The 18,316-nt window shown below is 36.8% G+C and overlaps 1 protein-coding gene and 1 pseudogene across 10 annotated transcripts in view; one reads left to right on the forward strand and one right to left on the reverse strand.

Moving 5' to 3' along the window:
• Positions 1-18,316, reverse strand: part of CCDC18 (coiled-coil domain containing 18) — a 193,855-nt gene that overhangs the window by 65,834 nt on the left and 109,705 nt on the right. For 9 of the 10 annotated variants that reach the window (XM_077120251.1, XM_077120247.1, XM_077120249.1 and 6 more), the window contains 3 exons: positions 4,995-5,218; positions 3,480-3,590; positions 2,876-3,007 (listed from right to left, as the gene is read on the reverse strand). In XM_077120251.1, coding sequence (XP_076976366.1) covers positions 2,876-3,007; positions 3,480-3,590; positions 4,995-5,218 — 467 coding nt within the window. The remainder of the gene's footprint in view (positions 1-2,875; positions 3,008-3,479; positions 3,591-4,994; positions 5,219-18,316) is intronic. The other variant, XM_077120245.1, reaches the window with a different exon arrangement.
• Positions 5,377-18,316, forward strand: part of LOC143650921 (THAP domain-containing protein 5 pseudogene) — a 30,650-nt pseudogene continuing 17,710 nt past the window's right edge.

Below are 18,316 nucleotides of genomic sequence, written 5' to 3' on the forward strand. Positions count from 1 at the left end.
TATAATTTTAGGATGAAGTTTTCTTGGCGAATTGAGCCTTTTATCATTATGTAATAATGTCCCTCTATCACCAGTAATTTTCTTTGCTTTCAGTCTATTTTGTCTGATATTTATATAGCCACTTCAGCTTTCTTTTGATTAGTGTTCACATGGTACACCTTCTGCCATCCTTTTATATTTAAACTATGTATATAACTGTATTTAAAATAGCTTACTTCAAGACAGTATATATTTGAGGCTTGTTTATTTAAAAAACTTTTTTATTCAGTCCTACAATCAGTCTTATTTGATGTGCTTATTTTACATTTAAAGTAATTTTTCAAATGACTGGAATTAAGCACACCATTTTATTAGTTTTCTCTGCCTTCTGTTTTTCACCCCTATTTCTCTTTTCTAGTCTTCCTTTAGATTATTTTAATATTTTCATAATTCTATTTCAATTCATCTATTGGCTTTTTTATTACTATGTATAGTTTTTTTAGTGGTTGCTTTAAAAATCATAATTTACATAATTTAATTATTCATTGCCTACTTAGACTTAAAATTTTATCACTTGAAGTGAAATGCAGAAACCTTTTAAGCATATAGGTCCCTTCACCCTTCCTCCTTTATATTGTAGTTGTCACATGTATTATACTAACATACACTGTAAACCTCACCAAACAATGTACTTTTTGCTTTCAACTGTCATAGATATTATAAACATCTAAAAATAAATCATTGCATTTACCTAAATACTATTTCAGTTGTTCTTCTTTCATTTCTGAAGTTCCAAGTTTCCCTTTGGTATTATTAGCTTTTTACTGGAAGAACTTCTTTTAGAATTTCTTTTAGAAAACGTCTACTGGGATGAATTCTCTAAGTTTTCCTTCATCTATTAATGTCTTTATTTCATCTTCATTCCTAAAGAATAATCTTTGCTGAATATAGAATTCTAAGTCAATAGTTTTCCTCTTTCAGCACACAAAAAAAATTTTCTGTCTTCTTGTTTCCATGGATTTTGATGAGAAATCTGCAATAATTCCAATGTTTGTTCCCTTTTATGCCACAGGTTCCCCTTTTCTGCCTGCTTTCAATATTTTTTGGGTTTTGGATTTGATCAAGGATTTCGATGTGACTCAGAACGGTTTTGTGTTTATCCTCTTCAATCCTCTTGAATGTGTAAATTTATTTCTTTGGCCAAAGTAGTGAAGTTTTCACTCATTATTCCATCAAATATCTTCTTCACCAATGTCCTCTTCCTCTCCTCCCAGGACTCTTAATAACATGAATGTCAGACCTTTTGAAATTATTGCACAGAGTTCTCTGACCCTCTGTTTGATTTTTATTTCCTGTATTTTTTCTCTCTGTTGCTCACAGTAATTTTTGCTTTATATTCATTTTCACTGACTTTCCTTTTTTCAATTCCATTCTGCTAGAAGCCCAACCTAATGATCTATTTTTTGTAAGTCTTGAGCTTTTAATCTCACATCTTCTTCATTTTTTTTCCCCACTCTACTTTTAACCCAAGGTTAAGAGCGCTTCTATTCTTTTTTTATCCCTCTCAACCAACCTTCAGGTGACTGATATCAACAGTGAAATAGTGTCTACAGAATCAATCTCACTTTGATAATGTAAAAAATAATGGTTAAATCTGAAATGGCAGGTGTACTTTATAAAATAAAGGTAATGTTTTCAAAAGCATTTTTATTGACAAATTCTTGCACACATACAGATCATGCATAGTATACAATCAATGGTTCACAATATTATCATAGTTGTGTATTCATTACCATGGTCATTTATTAGAGCATTTGCATCATTCCAGAAAAAGAAACAAAAATGAAAAAAACACATAAATCCCATACCCCTTATCCCTCCCTCTCACAAGTATTTCCATCTACCCAATTTATTTTACCCCTTATCCCCCTATTATTTATTTTTTTATTCGTATTTTTCACTCATCTGTTCATAACCTGGATAAAAAAAGCATAAGACACAAGGTTTTCACAATCACCCAGTCACGTTGTAAAAGCTGTATCGTTACACAAGTGTCTTCAAGAATCAAGGCTACTGGAACACAGCTCAATGGTTCAGGTACTTTCCTCTAGCCACTCCAATATACCATAAACTAAAAAAAGGTATCTCATATAATGCATAAAAAAATAACTTCCAGGATAACCTCTTGACTTTGTTTGAAATCTCTCAGTCACTGAAACTTTATTTTGTCTCATTTCTCTCTTTTACCCTTTGGTCAAGAAGGCTTTCTCAATCTCATTATGCCAGGTCTAGGCTTATCCTGAGAGTTCTGTCTACGTTACCAGGGAGATTTTCTCCCCTGGGAGTCAGGTCCCAGGTGGGGGCAAGGGTAGTGAGTTCACCTGCTGACATGGCTTAGAGAGAGAGAGGCCACATCTGAGCAACAAAGAGGTCCCTGGGAGTGACTCTTAAGCCTAATTTTAAGTAGGCTTAGCTTATTCTTTGCAGGAATAAATTTCATAGAGGTGAACCCCAAGATCGAGGGCTCAGCCTACTAATCTGGTTGCCCCCACTGCTTGCGAGAATATCAGAAATTCTCCAAATGGGAAACTGAATATTTCCTCATTTCTCCACAGTCCTCCAAGGGGACTCTGCAAATACTTTTTTATTCTCTGCCCAAATTACTCTGGGATATATAGGGGCATCACACTAACCTATACGAACCAGCAAAATCTCATGCACTATTCAAGATTGCAAGTACTGACGCTGTTCATCTAAACTGACCATACAAATTAAATTAGGTAATCTGCTATCCAAAATATAAATTTTTAGGCTGGTAATTTTTAAGGTTCTTTTTGACATTTTTAAGTATTCATATTCATTATCCATACTTTGTAAAAACTTTAATTAATCTTACTTTTTCAATCTGCTTTTCCATTTCTTTATGCTGTTCAAGATGAAATTTCTTTGCTTTTTCAAAGGCTAAACAAATTTTCTCATGCTCTGTATTGATATTGGTTTCTAGACTTTTAATCTTTTCATTCTTTTCCTAGAAATACAGAATCACTTTAAGGAATACAAGTGGGAAACATTTTAAAATAAAATTACATTAGAAATGCAAAATAAATTTACCTTGCTCTATTCTTTAAAGAATCATAGGAGTTAATATTTCAAACTTTTAAAAATATTTAAATATTTATAAGGTACACAAAAAATGGGAAAAAGCATTTTATCAAAAATAGACTAGATTATTTTAAGAAATGAAAACACTGAAAAACAAATTTAAAAACTGCTATTATTTCCCTCAATTCTACCGGGTTAAAAATGAGAAAACCTATATAACAACTTTATATACAAACCTATTAACTTAAAAATATAGAAACAGAAAATGAAAGATCAGAAGAGTTTAGCAGAATTTATACGTTCACATTTTGGTATATTTTTAATAATGATACTAAAAAAAAAGCAAGTTTTCAATAATAATGTGACAGTAAATGTGCAGTGAAAAGGGTAAATTTTACCATAAGTTCTTGTTCTAGTTCTGTATTTTTTGCTGCAACAGAGGAATAAGCAACAATTTTTTCTTCCAGCTGTTTCTCTAGAGTTAAAAGCTGAGAACATTTCTTTGTCATCTGAAAAAAATTGAAATAAATGTTATTTTAAAAAAATCAAATACCAGGTCCTCTTTTCAAAGTTGAAATATACATTGTGTCTAAAAGTGGGTAAATTTATGGTAGTAAACATTTGGGCTGCAAAATGAATAACTTTTGGTCCACATAATTCTAAATCCTTTAAAAAATAAGTGACAATTTTGAAGAAAAGCATATAGTGAGAGGAAGACCAGAGACATTCTTCCATCCATGTATTATGTAAATAATTTAATTCAGACCTCTATCCCCAAATAGGTTTGCACTCTCTCCCATTTTTAAAAAGAAAGGGTTAAAGACTGAAATTAGAATAATAAAATGTTAACAGCAGTAATTTCTGGGTGGTAAAATTAGCAACAATTGATTTTATTCAACAAGACAGTGCTATTTTTGTAATTAAAAAAAACAACCCACAACAGCTATTAATCTCAGTAGTTGACAATTTTCTAAGCTTATGGCTGTAACTACAAAATGACTAAATCTCCTTTTCTACTATTCACGTGAGTTCCTATCTCAAAGGTCTTTTCATTAATCTTGGGTATAGATTTTATTTATTTATTATTACTATTATTCTGCATGGGCAGGCACCAGGAATCAAACCCTGGTCTACAGTACGGCAGGTGAGAACTCTGCCTGCTGAGCCACCATAGCCCGCCCCTTGGCTACAGACATTAAAATAAAAAATCAGACATTCAAAAAGTGCCCCCATAGATTCTAGACCTCTGGTTTGAAGTCTGAATACAACATATACACATGGGTCCTGATTCATCTTTATCTAATAAAAAATCATTATCCTGTTCTCAGTGGAAATGAAGATCAGATAATCACAAAACATGCATTATTCTCTATTCAGAATGTAATTCATATACTATTTGCATCCGATTCATATACAGCTGTTTAAAAAGGCAGATTCTTGAACCATACTCCACGTCTACTGAATTGCTGGAATGAGACTCAGATTTACATGTTTAATAGGTTTCCCAGGTGATTCTGATGTTAGATAAAATTTGAGTACTACTCCATCCTTAATATTACTAAAATTCTATTACCACCCCTTTTCTTCCAACTACATATTCTAAATTATTTACTTATAAATATGTATTAGCTATATTAATTTATCCTGCAGAAGAAATAATAGGATACTGCGCAGTACTAATGCCACCAAATCTGAGATCTGTTAGCCAAGAGAGTATTGTAATTTCAACATAGGTTAAAATCCAAAGCTTTCTAAATACATATTTAAAAGAATGTATGCCTTATGTAGTACCACTTATTTTTTAAATAATGTATAAATCTGGACTTATTTAATTTTTTCAAAATTCTGGAATGATACATATTTTGCTGTCTAAAATTTAGTAGATATATATAGATAACTAATTCCAAACTTACTTCGCTTTCCAGTTTGCTAGAGTTTGAAGCTTTTTCTAGCAGCTCCTCTTGAATCAGCTGAAACTGACTAGTTCTGCGGGCCATGTTAACCTTCAATTCAGAATTCTCAGTTTCTATTTGCATAAGTTTAGTACGCAGTTCTTCTATTCCAGCAGCAAGTCTTTGTCTTTCTCTTTCATACTGTTTGTACACAGTTTGTTGACTTTGATCTTTTATACTTTCTGCTAATAGATATAAAAGCAAAGTGTTCTGGATAAAACTTCAAGAATAAAAACTATTTCAATAGTTAAAGGATTTACTCACAAACAAAGTTCAATTTTGGATCTAAAGAATACTAAAGAGGATGAAGACTGAGATAAAATAAAGGTAACAATTAAGGAACATGGTAGATAAGGTACTTTTGAAATTATGTAACAAAATGGGAATAAGTTCTTGTGAATCACTCAGTTTTCTGGATATATCAAGAATTTTCCTTTGTATCAGAAATCTAAAAAGTCTAGGGTCCTTTCCACTTTTTAAAATTCCAATTTTGGGATAGAAATAATTGTAAAATGTAAAAGAAAAAGGAAAAAAAGAGAAAAAGAAAGTAAGGAAAGGAGGGGGAAAAGAAGGAATGAAGGAAGGAAAATTAGCGCTATTCCAATAACTAAAGTTAATCATAAATTTGATTTGAATGACTTCAGGTCATTAAGAATTTTTTTATGTAGTCTGTAGATGCAGGTTTGAAAGACATAAATAGTGAGTCCTTCCTTAGTTCCATTTTCTCCTCTGGAATCTAACTGTTAAAAAGTCAATGATGTCTTTAAATATTACTGAGGATTATTAGAGGCAGTTATTTGACTATGCCATTGCTCAATTATAAACACGTCCCACAACCCACTCCACCCAAAAGTAAATGAGCTTTCAGGAGTGCTTTAAAGAGGCAAAATGTAAATGATTGAATGAGAACACACAAACACGTGAAGCAAGTAGAGATGCACTATGCCCTCAAGATTACAGAATCCCTGGTAGTATTTAGAGGTGGTAATAAAGATATATGGCATGTAGCCATTTCCCATAAATTCACTGTATTCCTAATGTTTCTCCTTCTAGGTGGTCATTGGCTCTGTTCTTTGGGGCCAGAGAATCTACAACATATTATCTGAGCTGGTTCGAAAGGATGTATGTCCCCTAGAAAAGCCATGTTTTAATCTAAATCCCATTTTGTAAAGACACAATAATCTCTATTCTATACGGTATGCTCGAAACTGTAATTAGATCATCTCCCTGGAGATGTGATTTAATCAAGAGTGGTTGTTGAGCTGGATTAGGTGACAACATGTCTCCACCCATTTGGGTGGGTCTTGATTAGTTCCTGGAATCCTATAAAAGAGGAAACATTTTGGAGAATGAGAGATTCAGAGAGAGCCAGAGAAGAACGACATAGCCATGAGAAGCAGAGAGCCCACGAGCCAGCGACCTATGGAGATGAAGAAGGAAAATGCCTCCTGGGGAGCTTCATGAAACAGGAAGCCAGGAGAAAAAGCTAGCAGATGATGCCTTGCTCACCATGTGCCTTCACAATTGAGAGAGAATCCATGAACTTCATTGGCCTTCTTTTCTTTTTTTTTTTTTTTAACTTTTTTTATTAATTAAAAAAAATTAACAAACAAAACATTAAGATACCATTCCATTCTACATATACAATCAGTAATTCTTAATATCATCACATAGTTGCATATTCATCATTTCTTAGAACATCTGCATCGATTTAGAAAAAGAAATAAAAAGAAAACAGAAAAAGAAATAAAACAATAACAGAGAAAAAAAAACATTATACATACCATACCCCTTACCCCTCGCTTTCATTTACCACTAGCATTTCAAACTAAATTTATTTTAACATTTGTTCCCCCTATTATTTATTTTTATTCCATATGTTCTACTCTTCTGTTGATATAGTAGCTAAAAGGAGCATCAGACACAAGGTTTTCACATTCACAGAGTCTCACTGTGAAAGCTATATCATTGTTCAATCATCATCAAGAAACATGGCTACTGGAACACAGGTCTACATTTTTAGGCAGTTCCGTCCAGCCTCTCCGCTACATTTTGAACAACAACGTGATATCTACTTAATGCATAAGAATAACCTCCAGGATAACCTCTCAACTCTGTTTGGAATCTCTCAGCCATTGACATTTAGTCTCATTACACTCTTTCCCCTTTGGTCCAGAAGGTTCTCTCAATCCCTTGATGTTAATTCTCAACTCATTCTAGGGTTTTTCTCAGTCCCTTGATGCTGAGTCTCAGCTCCTTCCAGGATCTCTGTCCCACAATGCCAGGAAGGTCCACACCCCTGGGAGTCATGTCCCATGCAGAGAGGGGGAGGGTGGTGAGACTGCTTGTTGTGTTGGCTGGAGAGAGAGGCCACATCTGAGCAACAAAAGAGGCTCTCTTGGGGGTGACTCAGGTCTAAATTTTAAGTAGACTTGACCTATCCTTTGTGGGGTTAAGTTTCATATGAACAAACCCCAAGACTGGGGGCTCAGCCTATAGCTTTGGTTGTCCACACTGCTTGTGAGAGTATCAAGAATTCAACTTGGGGAAGTTGAATTTCTCCCCACTCTCACCATTCCCCGAAGGGGGCTTGCAAATACTTTTCCAGTCACTGATCAAATCACTCTGGGATTCATCGGGGCATCACTCTGGACAAACCAACAAAATCTCATGTCCTCCCTGAGATTCCAAGTACTTATGACATTCAATCAAACTATCTACATGAGTTATATTAAGAAATGCTCTAGTCAACATAAAAATTTTGTAACAAATAAACATTTTTTTGCTTTAGTCTCACACATAAGGTGATATTTTAAAGTATTAATTATCATCTATTTTCAGCACCCTGCAATAATGACATTCCTTTGTTCTTCCTCATGCAAAAACATTTTTAAAATCTGTACATTGTACATTTCACTATTATTATACACTCTAGGCATTCCTAGATTATACCATCTTGATCTTTACCATCTATCTTTCTTTCTGATTTCATTTATGTCCCCAGCCCTGCTCCCTCTATCATTCTCACATGCAGCATCATTCAGTGTTTTAACATAATTATATTACAGTTAGGTAGTATTGTGCTGTCCATTTCTGAGTTTTTATATTCAGTCCCGTTGCACTATCTGTATCCCTTCAGCTCCAATTACCCAATATCTCACCCTATTTCTATCTCCTGATGGTCTCTGTTACCAAGGAAATATTCCAAGTTTATTCACTAATGTCAGTTCATATCAGTGAGACCATACAGTATTTCTCCTTTTGTTTTTAGTTAACCTCACTCAGCATAATGTCCTTAAGGTCCATTCATGTTGTTACATACTTCAAAACTTTATTCTGTCTTACAGCTGCATAATATTCCATCTTACGTAAATGTCACAGTTTGTTTAGTTAACTGTCTGTTGATGGACATTTTGGCGGTTTCCATCTCTTGGTAATTGTTCGTAATGCTGCTATAAACATTGGTGTGTAAATGTCCATTTGTGTCCTTGGCCTCGTGTCCTTTGAGTAGAGACAGCATATAGATGGGTATTGTTTTTTAATCCATTCTGCCAGACTATGTCTTTTGATTGAAGAGTTTAATCCATTAACATTCAGTGTTATTACTGCATGGGTAGTACTTTCTTCTACTATTTTGCCTTCTGGATTTTATATGTCATATCTAATTTTCCTTCACTCATAGTTTTCCTTTCTACACTATTCTCCACACCTCTCTCTTCTGTCTAGTGTTCCCTTTAGAATTTCTTGCAGAGCTGGTCTCTTGGTCACAAATTCAGTGATTTTTTGTCTGAAAATGTTTTAATTTCTCCCTCATTTTTGAAGGACAATTTTGCTGGATATAGAATTCTTGGTTGGCAGTTTTTCTCTTTTAATAATTTAAATATATCCCACTGTCTTCTTGCCTACATGGTTTCCGCTGAGAGATCTGCGCATAGTCTTATTGGGCTTCCCTTGTATGTGATGGATTGCTTATCTCTTGCTGCTTTCAAGATCCTCTCTTTTTTCTTTGACCTCTGACATTCTGATTATTAAATGTCTTGGAGTATGTCTATTTGGATCTATTCTCTTTGGGGTACGCTACACTTCTTGGATCTGTGATTTTAAGTCTTTCATAAGAGTTGGGAAATTTTCAGTGATAATTTCCTCCATTAGTTTTTCTCCTCCTTTTCCCTTCTCTTCTCCTTCTGGGACACCCACAACACGTATATTCGTGTGCTTCATATTGTCTTTCAATTCCCTGAGTCCCTGCTCATATTTTTCCATTTTTTTCCGTATAGTTTCTGTTTCTTGTCGGATTTCAGATGTTCCATCCTCCAGTTTTGAAATCCTATGTTCTGTCTCTCGAAATCTACCATTGTAGGTTTCCATTGTTTTTTCCATTTCTTCTACTGTGTCTTTCATTCCCATAAGTTCTGTGATTTGGTTTTTCAGACTTTCAGTTTCTTCTTTTTGTTCTTTCCTTGCCTTCTTCATATCCTCCCTCAATTCATTGATTTGGTTTTTGATGAGGTTTCCCATGTCTGTTCGTACATTCTGAATTAATTGTGTCAGCTCCTGTATGTCATTTGAATTGTTGGTTTGTTCCTTTGACTGGGCCGTATCTTCAATTTTCCTAGTGTGATTTGTTATTTTTTGCTGGCGTCTAGGCATTTAATTACCTTAATCAGTTTATTCAGGAGATTGCTTTCACTTCTTTTATCTAGGGTTTTCTTGCTGGATGAATTTGTTGTCTATCTGTTCTTTGACATTCCGTTCAGCTTTATCTGGACCTTTAGCTTAAGTTTTGTTTAACAGAAGAGAATTTTTCAGTTCTTGTTTTCTTGTTTCTTGCCCTGCTTGTGTGGTGCCTTCCCCTCCACACACTTAGGAGGGTCTACTTAGATATTATAGACCCCAGCCAGATTTTCCCAGACCAAACTGGCCTCCTATCAGGAGGAAAGAGTCACCTGCGTTGGTTTTCCCTGAGGGTGAGACCCAGCAGGTTGAAAGACTTTCCTGTGAAGTCTCTGGACTCTGTTTTTCTTATCCTGCCCCGTGTGTGGCGCTTGTCTGACTGCAGGTCCCACCAGCATAAGATGATGCCGTACCTTTAACTTGGCAGACTCTCCCTGCTGGGGGCGTGGTGGAGATAGAGGAGAGGTTGTAGGCTGTTTTTAATCGCTTCAAATTACCAAGCCCTGGGGTCTGAATTCCTTGATGGAGGGATTCCACCTGAGTTGGGCTTCACCCCTCCCCTGGGGAAGGCACAGGCTCCAGACAAGCCCTCAAAAGAGCTCACTTCTGCCTATGCCTGGGGCAGTTGCAGCCTGAAAAGTCCTGATGCTGTATCCAGAGGCAGTCAAGCCTTTGTAAATACACAGCCACAAAAACCTCTGTTTCCCTTTTTTTCCCCCCTTTTTCTGTCAGTCCTGCCCCCCTTGGCACCTGGGGCAAAAATGAGCAACCTCCGCTTTGATCAGGTTCACCTAAGCTGGGGGCCTATTTTTAGTAGTCAGAATTTGTTAATTAGTTCCACAATTGGCGTTTGATTGTGCCCAGTCCCTGCTGCTGGTAAAGTCCTTTCCTTTCCTCTCTGGGAAGTGGCCTGTGGGGGAGGGGTGCTGGCCGCCACAGCTTTGGAAACTCACAGTTCTGGGGGGTGCTCGCAGCAGGTCCAGCTGATCCAGACTGGGGTACGTTGTGTGTCTGGTCACTGATGTGGCCCCAGGAGTTGTTCTGTACTGTTTCTGGTTATTTAGTAATTGTTCTGGAGGACGAACTAAAACGCGCACGTTGTTAAGCCGCCATCTTGACCCAGAAACTCATTGGCCTTCTTGAACCAAGGTATCTTTCTCTAGATGCCTTTGATTGAACATTACTATAGACTTGTTGTAATTGGGACATTTTCTCAGCCTTAGAATTGTAAACTAGCAACTTATTAAATTCCCCTTTTTAAATGCCATTCTGTTTCTGGTATATTGCATTCTGGCAGCAAGCAAACTAGAACATTATCATTACTACAACTTCTAATAACTAGCACACTCTCTGCTGATCTCATTATTTCTGTCGCTAGGAGACTCTTATTTTCTAATCAGTGCTACTACTATTCATCTCATATTTCCTTCTTTATTTCTGTACTTTTCTTCTTTCACCTGTCTTTCAATACTTCCCCTTCAAACATGTAAAAAGAAAAAGCCATTTATATATTGCCAGCAAGTCAAAGTGCTTCTTTTCTTCCATGAAACAAACTGACTAGTCATAATCTCCAATTTATTGGCATTCCTCAGCTACATTAATTTTCTGATGGATATGTTGCTTTTCTTGATTGTCAGAGAGTGTTTTTCAGTTTATGGACTATTTCTCACTTATTCCAGAATACTATGGGTTCTACTTCAAAATGCTGGGATTCCAACTGGTCAATGTTTTACTAATGATGATAAATGGAGAGGCCTACTATTATTTATCATAAAGCCAATATCTGGAGGCTACAACCTTACTAACCTTATAACATTCAACAAATACTTATGGAAAGGCAACTATGTACCAAAGCACTATTCTAAGTGACAGAAATACAGCAGTGAACTAAATGAACAAAAATACTTGCCCTACTGAAGCTCACATATTACTTCAAAAGAAAATTAGTGTACACAAAAGAGATCTCTAAACAATGGTTTTAAAAAGTGGATGTACTTACTTCCACTTCTGGCCATGAAGAAGAAATAAACTCACAACTTATCATTCTATTGTAAATAACCAGAAAACTGGAGAAAAATATATAAAATATTATTTTAATTATTTGCACACATTGGCCAACAGGAAGTCCTGGATGTCATCTCTGAGATGAGAGAGTCTAATAAGGTGAGACCAAAATTGTACCAGCTTATTGGCTGGAGCCACTTTCAATATGGTAGGACAAGGTAGGGAACCCTAACAGCAACTAAATGTTTCACTGAGTTAAGGAGACAGGAGATTAGGGTTCACACAGGCCAAGGTACTAGAATGTGATGGGCCAAATATTAAAGAGGAGGGATTATATACAGAGGAAGAGCTATGGAAATCTACATAGAGGTCTCCTTGAGTCACTGACTGAAGACCAGTTTGCATGCTTCCAATCAATGAAGTTGGAGAAAAACATCTTTCAGAAAAAGAACAGATACCTAGGAGCCCCAAGTCAATTCCCAGAGCTCATACAAGCCTGAGCCAGGAATCATTTCAAGGGTGCACCAGCCTGATTGGAGACACCTCATTTAATTTCTAAAATTCAAGAGACTCCCATAAAATTACATCATAGCAGTGGGGCTACACTATTATTAGAGAAAAGGTTTCTCTAGACCCATACTTAAAAAGTTATTTTTAAAGTTTTAAAAACATAAAATTAATTCACATATAAATGCCCACCAGAACAAATTCCAGCATACTTTAAAAATAATAAACTCAACAACAACAAAATTCACAATGGCCAGCAACAAATAATAATAATAAAAAAAATACTAGACCTAAGAGGCAAGAGAGGGGGCAAGATGGCTTAGTGAGGTATGGAATTTAGTTCGTCCTCCAGAGCAGCTAGTAAATAGCCAGGAACAGTACAGAACAACTGCTAGGGCTACATCAGTAACCAGACACACACCGTACATCAGTCTGGACAAGCTGGACTGGCTGAGACCCCACAAAGAACTGTAAGTCCTCCAAGCCACTGAGGCTGGTGCCCCTCCCCCATGGGCACAGCAGCCTGGTTCCTTGTAGGGAAAGAAAACACACATTACAAGCTCAACCAAGCTCAAGCTGTGGAATTAATGAACAAATTCTGACTACTGAAAATAGGCCCTCAGTACAGATAATCCTAGAGGGGGTGGGGCTGATAGAAAAAGGAAAAAACAAACACAAAACAGAAGCTTTTTGAGTCAGACAGCACAAAATATTAGAAAAAGACTGGACCCTAAAAAAAATAAAACAGGACGGGGGCACATAGAGCCTGAAGATACCTAGAGCCATATACCAACTTAAATTCTTGATTGACAAATCCAAGGAGCAGGGGTCTGCTCTGAAAGGATTCTAACCCCCCCACTCCTGCTTTGTTTCTACTACTTAACACCTCATTAGATAGAACTGAAAGTCTTCACAGGCACCAGCTCTGCCCCAGGCAAGAGCAGAGCTCCTCTGAGAAACGCAGTAACTAGTCAGGTGAAATAAGTTAATTTCTTAAAGGCTGTACCTTCCCCAAGAAAAAGGTGGGACCCAGCTCAAGTGGAATCCCTTCGCCAAGAAATCCAGGCACTAGGGACTGGAAAACAGAAGGAATAAATGCCAACCTACAACTTCTCCTCTGTCTCAACCATTTCTCCAGCAGGGAGAGAATACTAAAATTAAAGGCACCACATCACTTTATGCTGGTGGGAAGTCATGGGCAGACAAGTGCCACATGCTGGGCAAGATAGGAAAAACAGAGTCTAGAGGCTTCTTAGGAAAGTCTGGCAACCTGCTGGGTATTACCCTCAGGAAAACTGATGCTAGGGATGCTTTCCTCGTGAGACGTGGGCTATTCCGGTCAAGAAAATCTGACTGGGGTCTACAATATTTGAGGAGACCCTCCTCAAAATAAAAAAAAAAGGCTCCATATAGGTAGGGGAAGAAACAGAAAAACAAGAACTGAAAATCTCTGATCTGTTAAATACAATCTACACTAGTGGTCTAGAAGAAGTTGAAGTGAATGTCAAATAACAGATAGAAAACAAAACCATCCAGCAAGAAAATCCTAGCTAAGAGAGTGAAAACAACCTCCCGAATAAACTAATTTCGGAAATCAAATGCCTAGAAGCCAGCAAAAATTAACAAGTCATACTAGGAAAATAAGAAAACATGGCTCAGTCAAAGGAACAAACTAACAATTCAAATGAGATACAGGAGTTGAAAGAACTAATTCAGGATGTTTGAATAGACATGGAAAATCTCTTAAAAAATCAGTGAGTTGAGGGAGGATATAAAGAAGGCATTGAATGAACAAAAAGTATACAAAGTTTGAAAAAACAAATCAGAAACTTACGGAAATGAAAGGGAGAGTAGAAAAGATGAGAAAAAACACACAATGAAAACCTACAGTGACAGATTTGAAGAGGAAGGAGAAAGGATTAGAGAAAAAGAGAACTGGAAATCTGAAATCTAACACATAAAAGAAAATACAGGGAAAAGAACGGAAAAATATGATCTGGGTCTCCAGGAACTGAGTGCACAAATATACAAGTTCTGCATGTCCCAGAAGGAGAAAAGAAGGGAAAAGGAGGAGAAAGACTAGTGGAGGAAATAGTAACTGAAAATTTCCTACATCTTATGAAAGACAAAAAATTGAAGATCCAAGAAGCGAGGCATACCCCAAACAGAAAAGATCAAAATAGATATACTCCAAGACACTTACTAGTCAGACTGTCAGATGTCAAAGAGAAAGAGAGAATTTTGAAAGCAGCAAGAGAAAAGCAATTTATCACATACAAGGGAAGCCCATGAGACTATGTGTGGATTTCTCAGAAGAAACCATGGAGGGAAGAAGGCAGTATATGATATATTTAAGATTCTAAAAGAGAGAAGCTGCCAACCAAGAGTTCTATATCCAGCAAAATTGTCCTTCAAAAATGAGGGGGAGGTTAAAACATATTCAGACAAACAATCACTGAGAGAAATTGTGACCAAGAGACTGGCTCTGAAAGAAATACTAAAGAAAGCATTACAGACAGATAGGAAAAGGCAGGAGAGAGAGGTCTGGAGAAGAGTATAGAAATGAAGAATATCAGTAAAGGTAAAAAAAGAAAAAATTAGATGACATATAAAATCCAAATGGCAAAATGGTAGGAGAAAGTACTGCCTTTACAGTAATAACATTAAATGTTAACAGATTAAATTAACCAATCAAAAGACATAGACAAGCAGAATCAATTAAAAAACACGACCCATCTATATGCTGTCTGTAGGAGACTCATTTTAGACCCAAGGACAAAAATAGGTTGAAAGTGAAAGGTTGGGAAAAGATATTTCATGCAAACAATAATCAGAAAATATATACTAATATCCGACAATTAGACTTCAAATGTAGAACAATTGAATGAGACAAAGAAGGATGCTACATATTAATAAAAAGAACAATTCAACAAGAAGACGTAAAAAATCATAAATATTCATGCACTGAGTCAGAGTGCTCCAAAATACAAGGGAAACACTGACAACATTGAAGGGAGAATTAGACTCCTTTACCATAATAGTTGGAGACTTCATTCCCCATCCTCATGAATGGACAGAACATCTAGATGGAGGATCAATAAAGAAACAGAGAATTTGAATAATACAACAAATGAGGTAGACTTAACAGACATTTATAGAACATTACACCCCACAACAGCAGGATACACATTTTTCTCAAGTGCTCATGGATCATTCTCAAGGATAGACCATATGCTGGGTCACAAAGCAAGCCTCAATAAATTAAAAACGAATGAAATAATACAAAACACTTTCTTGATTCATAAACGAATAAAGTTGGAAATCAGTAACAGGCAGAGGGCCAAAAACTGCACAAATATATGGAAGCTAAACAAAACCCTCGCAAGTAACTGGAGGGTCAAGGAAAAAATTACAAGAGCAACCAGTAAATATTTTGAGGCAAATATAAATGAAAACAATATATTAAAATTTATGGGATGCAGTAAAGACACTATTATGAGGGAACTTTATTGCCTTAAATGCCTATATTAAAAAAGAAAGCGCAAAAATTGAGTAATAACGTGTTCACATGGAAAACCTAGAGAAAGAACAATGGACTAAACCCAAAGCAAACAAAAGGAAAGAAATAACAAAGATTAGAACAGAAAGGAATGAAATTGAGAATGTGAAAACAATCGAGAAAATTAACAAAACCAGAAGTTGGTTCTCTGAGACAATTAATAAAATTTATGAACCTTAGCTAGGTTGACAAAAAGAAAAAGAGAGAGGATGCAAATTGAAAATGAAATGGAAGAGACATAACCACTGACCCTACAGAAATAAAGGAGGTAATGAGAGGATACTATGAGCAACTATACGCTAATAAACTGGATGATGTAGATGAAATGGACAGCTTCCTAGAAAGGCATGACCAACCAACATTGTCTTGAGAAGAAATGAACAACCTCAACAAAGCAATCACAAGTAGAGACGGAATCAATCATAAGAAGCTACCAAAAAGGCAAAGTCCAAGGCCAGATAGCTTCACATGTGAATTCTACCATGCATTCAAGAAAGAATTAGTACGAATCCTGCTCAAACTCTTCAAAAAATATAAGAGGAGGGAAAGCTACCAAACTCACTCTGAAACCAACATCACTCGCATACCAAAGACTGATAAAAGATACAATAAGAAAATTACAGACCAATCTCTCTAATGAATATAGATGCAAAAAATCTTAACAAAATACTCGTAAATTGAATCCAGCAGCATATTAAAAGAATTAAACACCATGACCAAATGGGATTTACTTCAGGTATGCAAGGATGTTTCAACATAAGAAAATCAATTAATGTAATAGACCACATGAACAAACGAAGCAAAAAAACCACATGATCATCCCAATTGATGCAAAAAAGGCATTTGACAAAATTCAACATCCCTTCTTGATGAAAACACTTCAAAGGAAAGGAATAGAAGGGAACTTCCTCAATGTGATAAAGGGACTATATGAAAAACCCACAACAAATATCATCCCCAATAGGGAAAGACAGAAACCTTTCCCCTAAGATCAGGAACAAGGCAACAACAATATATAGCTTCCATATATTTGTCACCATTGTTATTCAACACTGTGCTTGAAATTCTAGCTAGAGCAATTAGAGAAGAAAAAGAAATCAAAGGCATCCAAAGTGGAAAGTAAGAAGTAAAACTCTCATTGTCTGAAGATGATATGATACTATACATCGAAAATCCCAAAAAATCTACAACAAAACTACCAGAGCTAATAAATGAGTACAACAAAGTGACAGGATACAAGATTAACACTCAAAAATCAGTAGTGTTTCTATACACTAATAATGAGCAACCCGAAGAGGAAATCAAGAAAAAAAATTCCATTTACAATAGCAACCAAAAGAATAAAATGTTTGGGAAAAAATGTGACTATGGAAACGAAAGACCTATTCACAGAAAACTATAAGACGTTGCTAAAAGAAATCATGGGAGACCTAAATAAATAGAAGGGCACACCATGTTCATGGATTGGAAGACTAAATATAGTTAAGATGTCAATTCTACCCAAATTGATTTATAGATTCAATACAATACCAATTAAAATCACAAAACTTACTTTGGAGAAATAGAAAAAACAATAATCAAATTTATTTGGAAGGGCAGGGTGCCCCGAATAGCTTAAAATATCTTGAGAAAGAAAAATGAAGTGGGAGTTCTCATACTACCAGACTTCAAAGCACATTATAAGCTACAGTGATCAAAACAGCGTGGTACTTCCAGGAAGATGGCTGAATGGAGTAGCGTAAGATTCACCCTGATCCATGGAAAAGTTAGAGAAGGGGCAGGAGGGTGACTGAGGCGGCTATTCAGGTGTGTGGCTGACCTGGGAGAGCCTTCTGCACTACACAGGGCAGCCCTGGTTATAGAGGATGAGGAATAGAGAGGCAGAAAGCTGGAGTCTGGCATGGAGGTTCAAAGCCATGGAGCCCAAAGGGAGTACAGGGATGGGAGTACAAGACGAGGAAGTAAGCCAGACCGCGTTCCTTGGGCGTGCTACCCTCACCAGTGCAGCCCTGTAACCAGCGACTCACTCTACACCCCATGAACCAAAACCCGATCACCCACTCCCATTCCCTGCACTCCAGGCACCCCCACCCCATTATCCCCCAATATACATACCTGCCCCACACCCCTACTTCAGGTGTAGCTCAACCCACCTCTCCTGCACCCCTCCCAAGCACTACCTCCCCCTCCCTGTTACCTGCAGGCTGTTGTCGGTGCATAAAGGCTGTGGCCACTAACCTCCATACCTAGGCTACCCCTGTACCCAAAGCCGCTTGCCCATAGTGTTGCACAGCCTCACTCCACCCCGCTTGGGCTCTGTGCATTTGTTTACAGCACTCCCAGGCCCACGCTTGCAGATGGGCCTCCAATCATATCATCAGCTCTGGGAACCGCACTTTACAGCGGTCCTAGAAATGTGCATGCGCACGACCTTCAGGCACACTACCCAGCTCTGAGAAAGTGCTGACCTGTGTGGCCAGGTCATATCTGCCCACAATCCTAGAAGGCACAATGTCGACCTGCCACCACAGCTCTACAC

This window comes from Tamandua tetradactyla, chromosome 11, assembly GCF_023851605.1.
Source record: "Tamandua tetradactyla isolate mTamTet1 chromosome 11, mTamTet1.pri, whole genome shotgun sequence".
In the NCBI taxonomy this organism is placed as follows: Eukaryota; Metazoa; Chordata; class Mammalia; order Pilosa; family Myrmecophagidae; genus Tamandua; species Tamandua tetradactyla.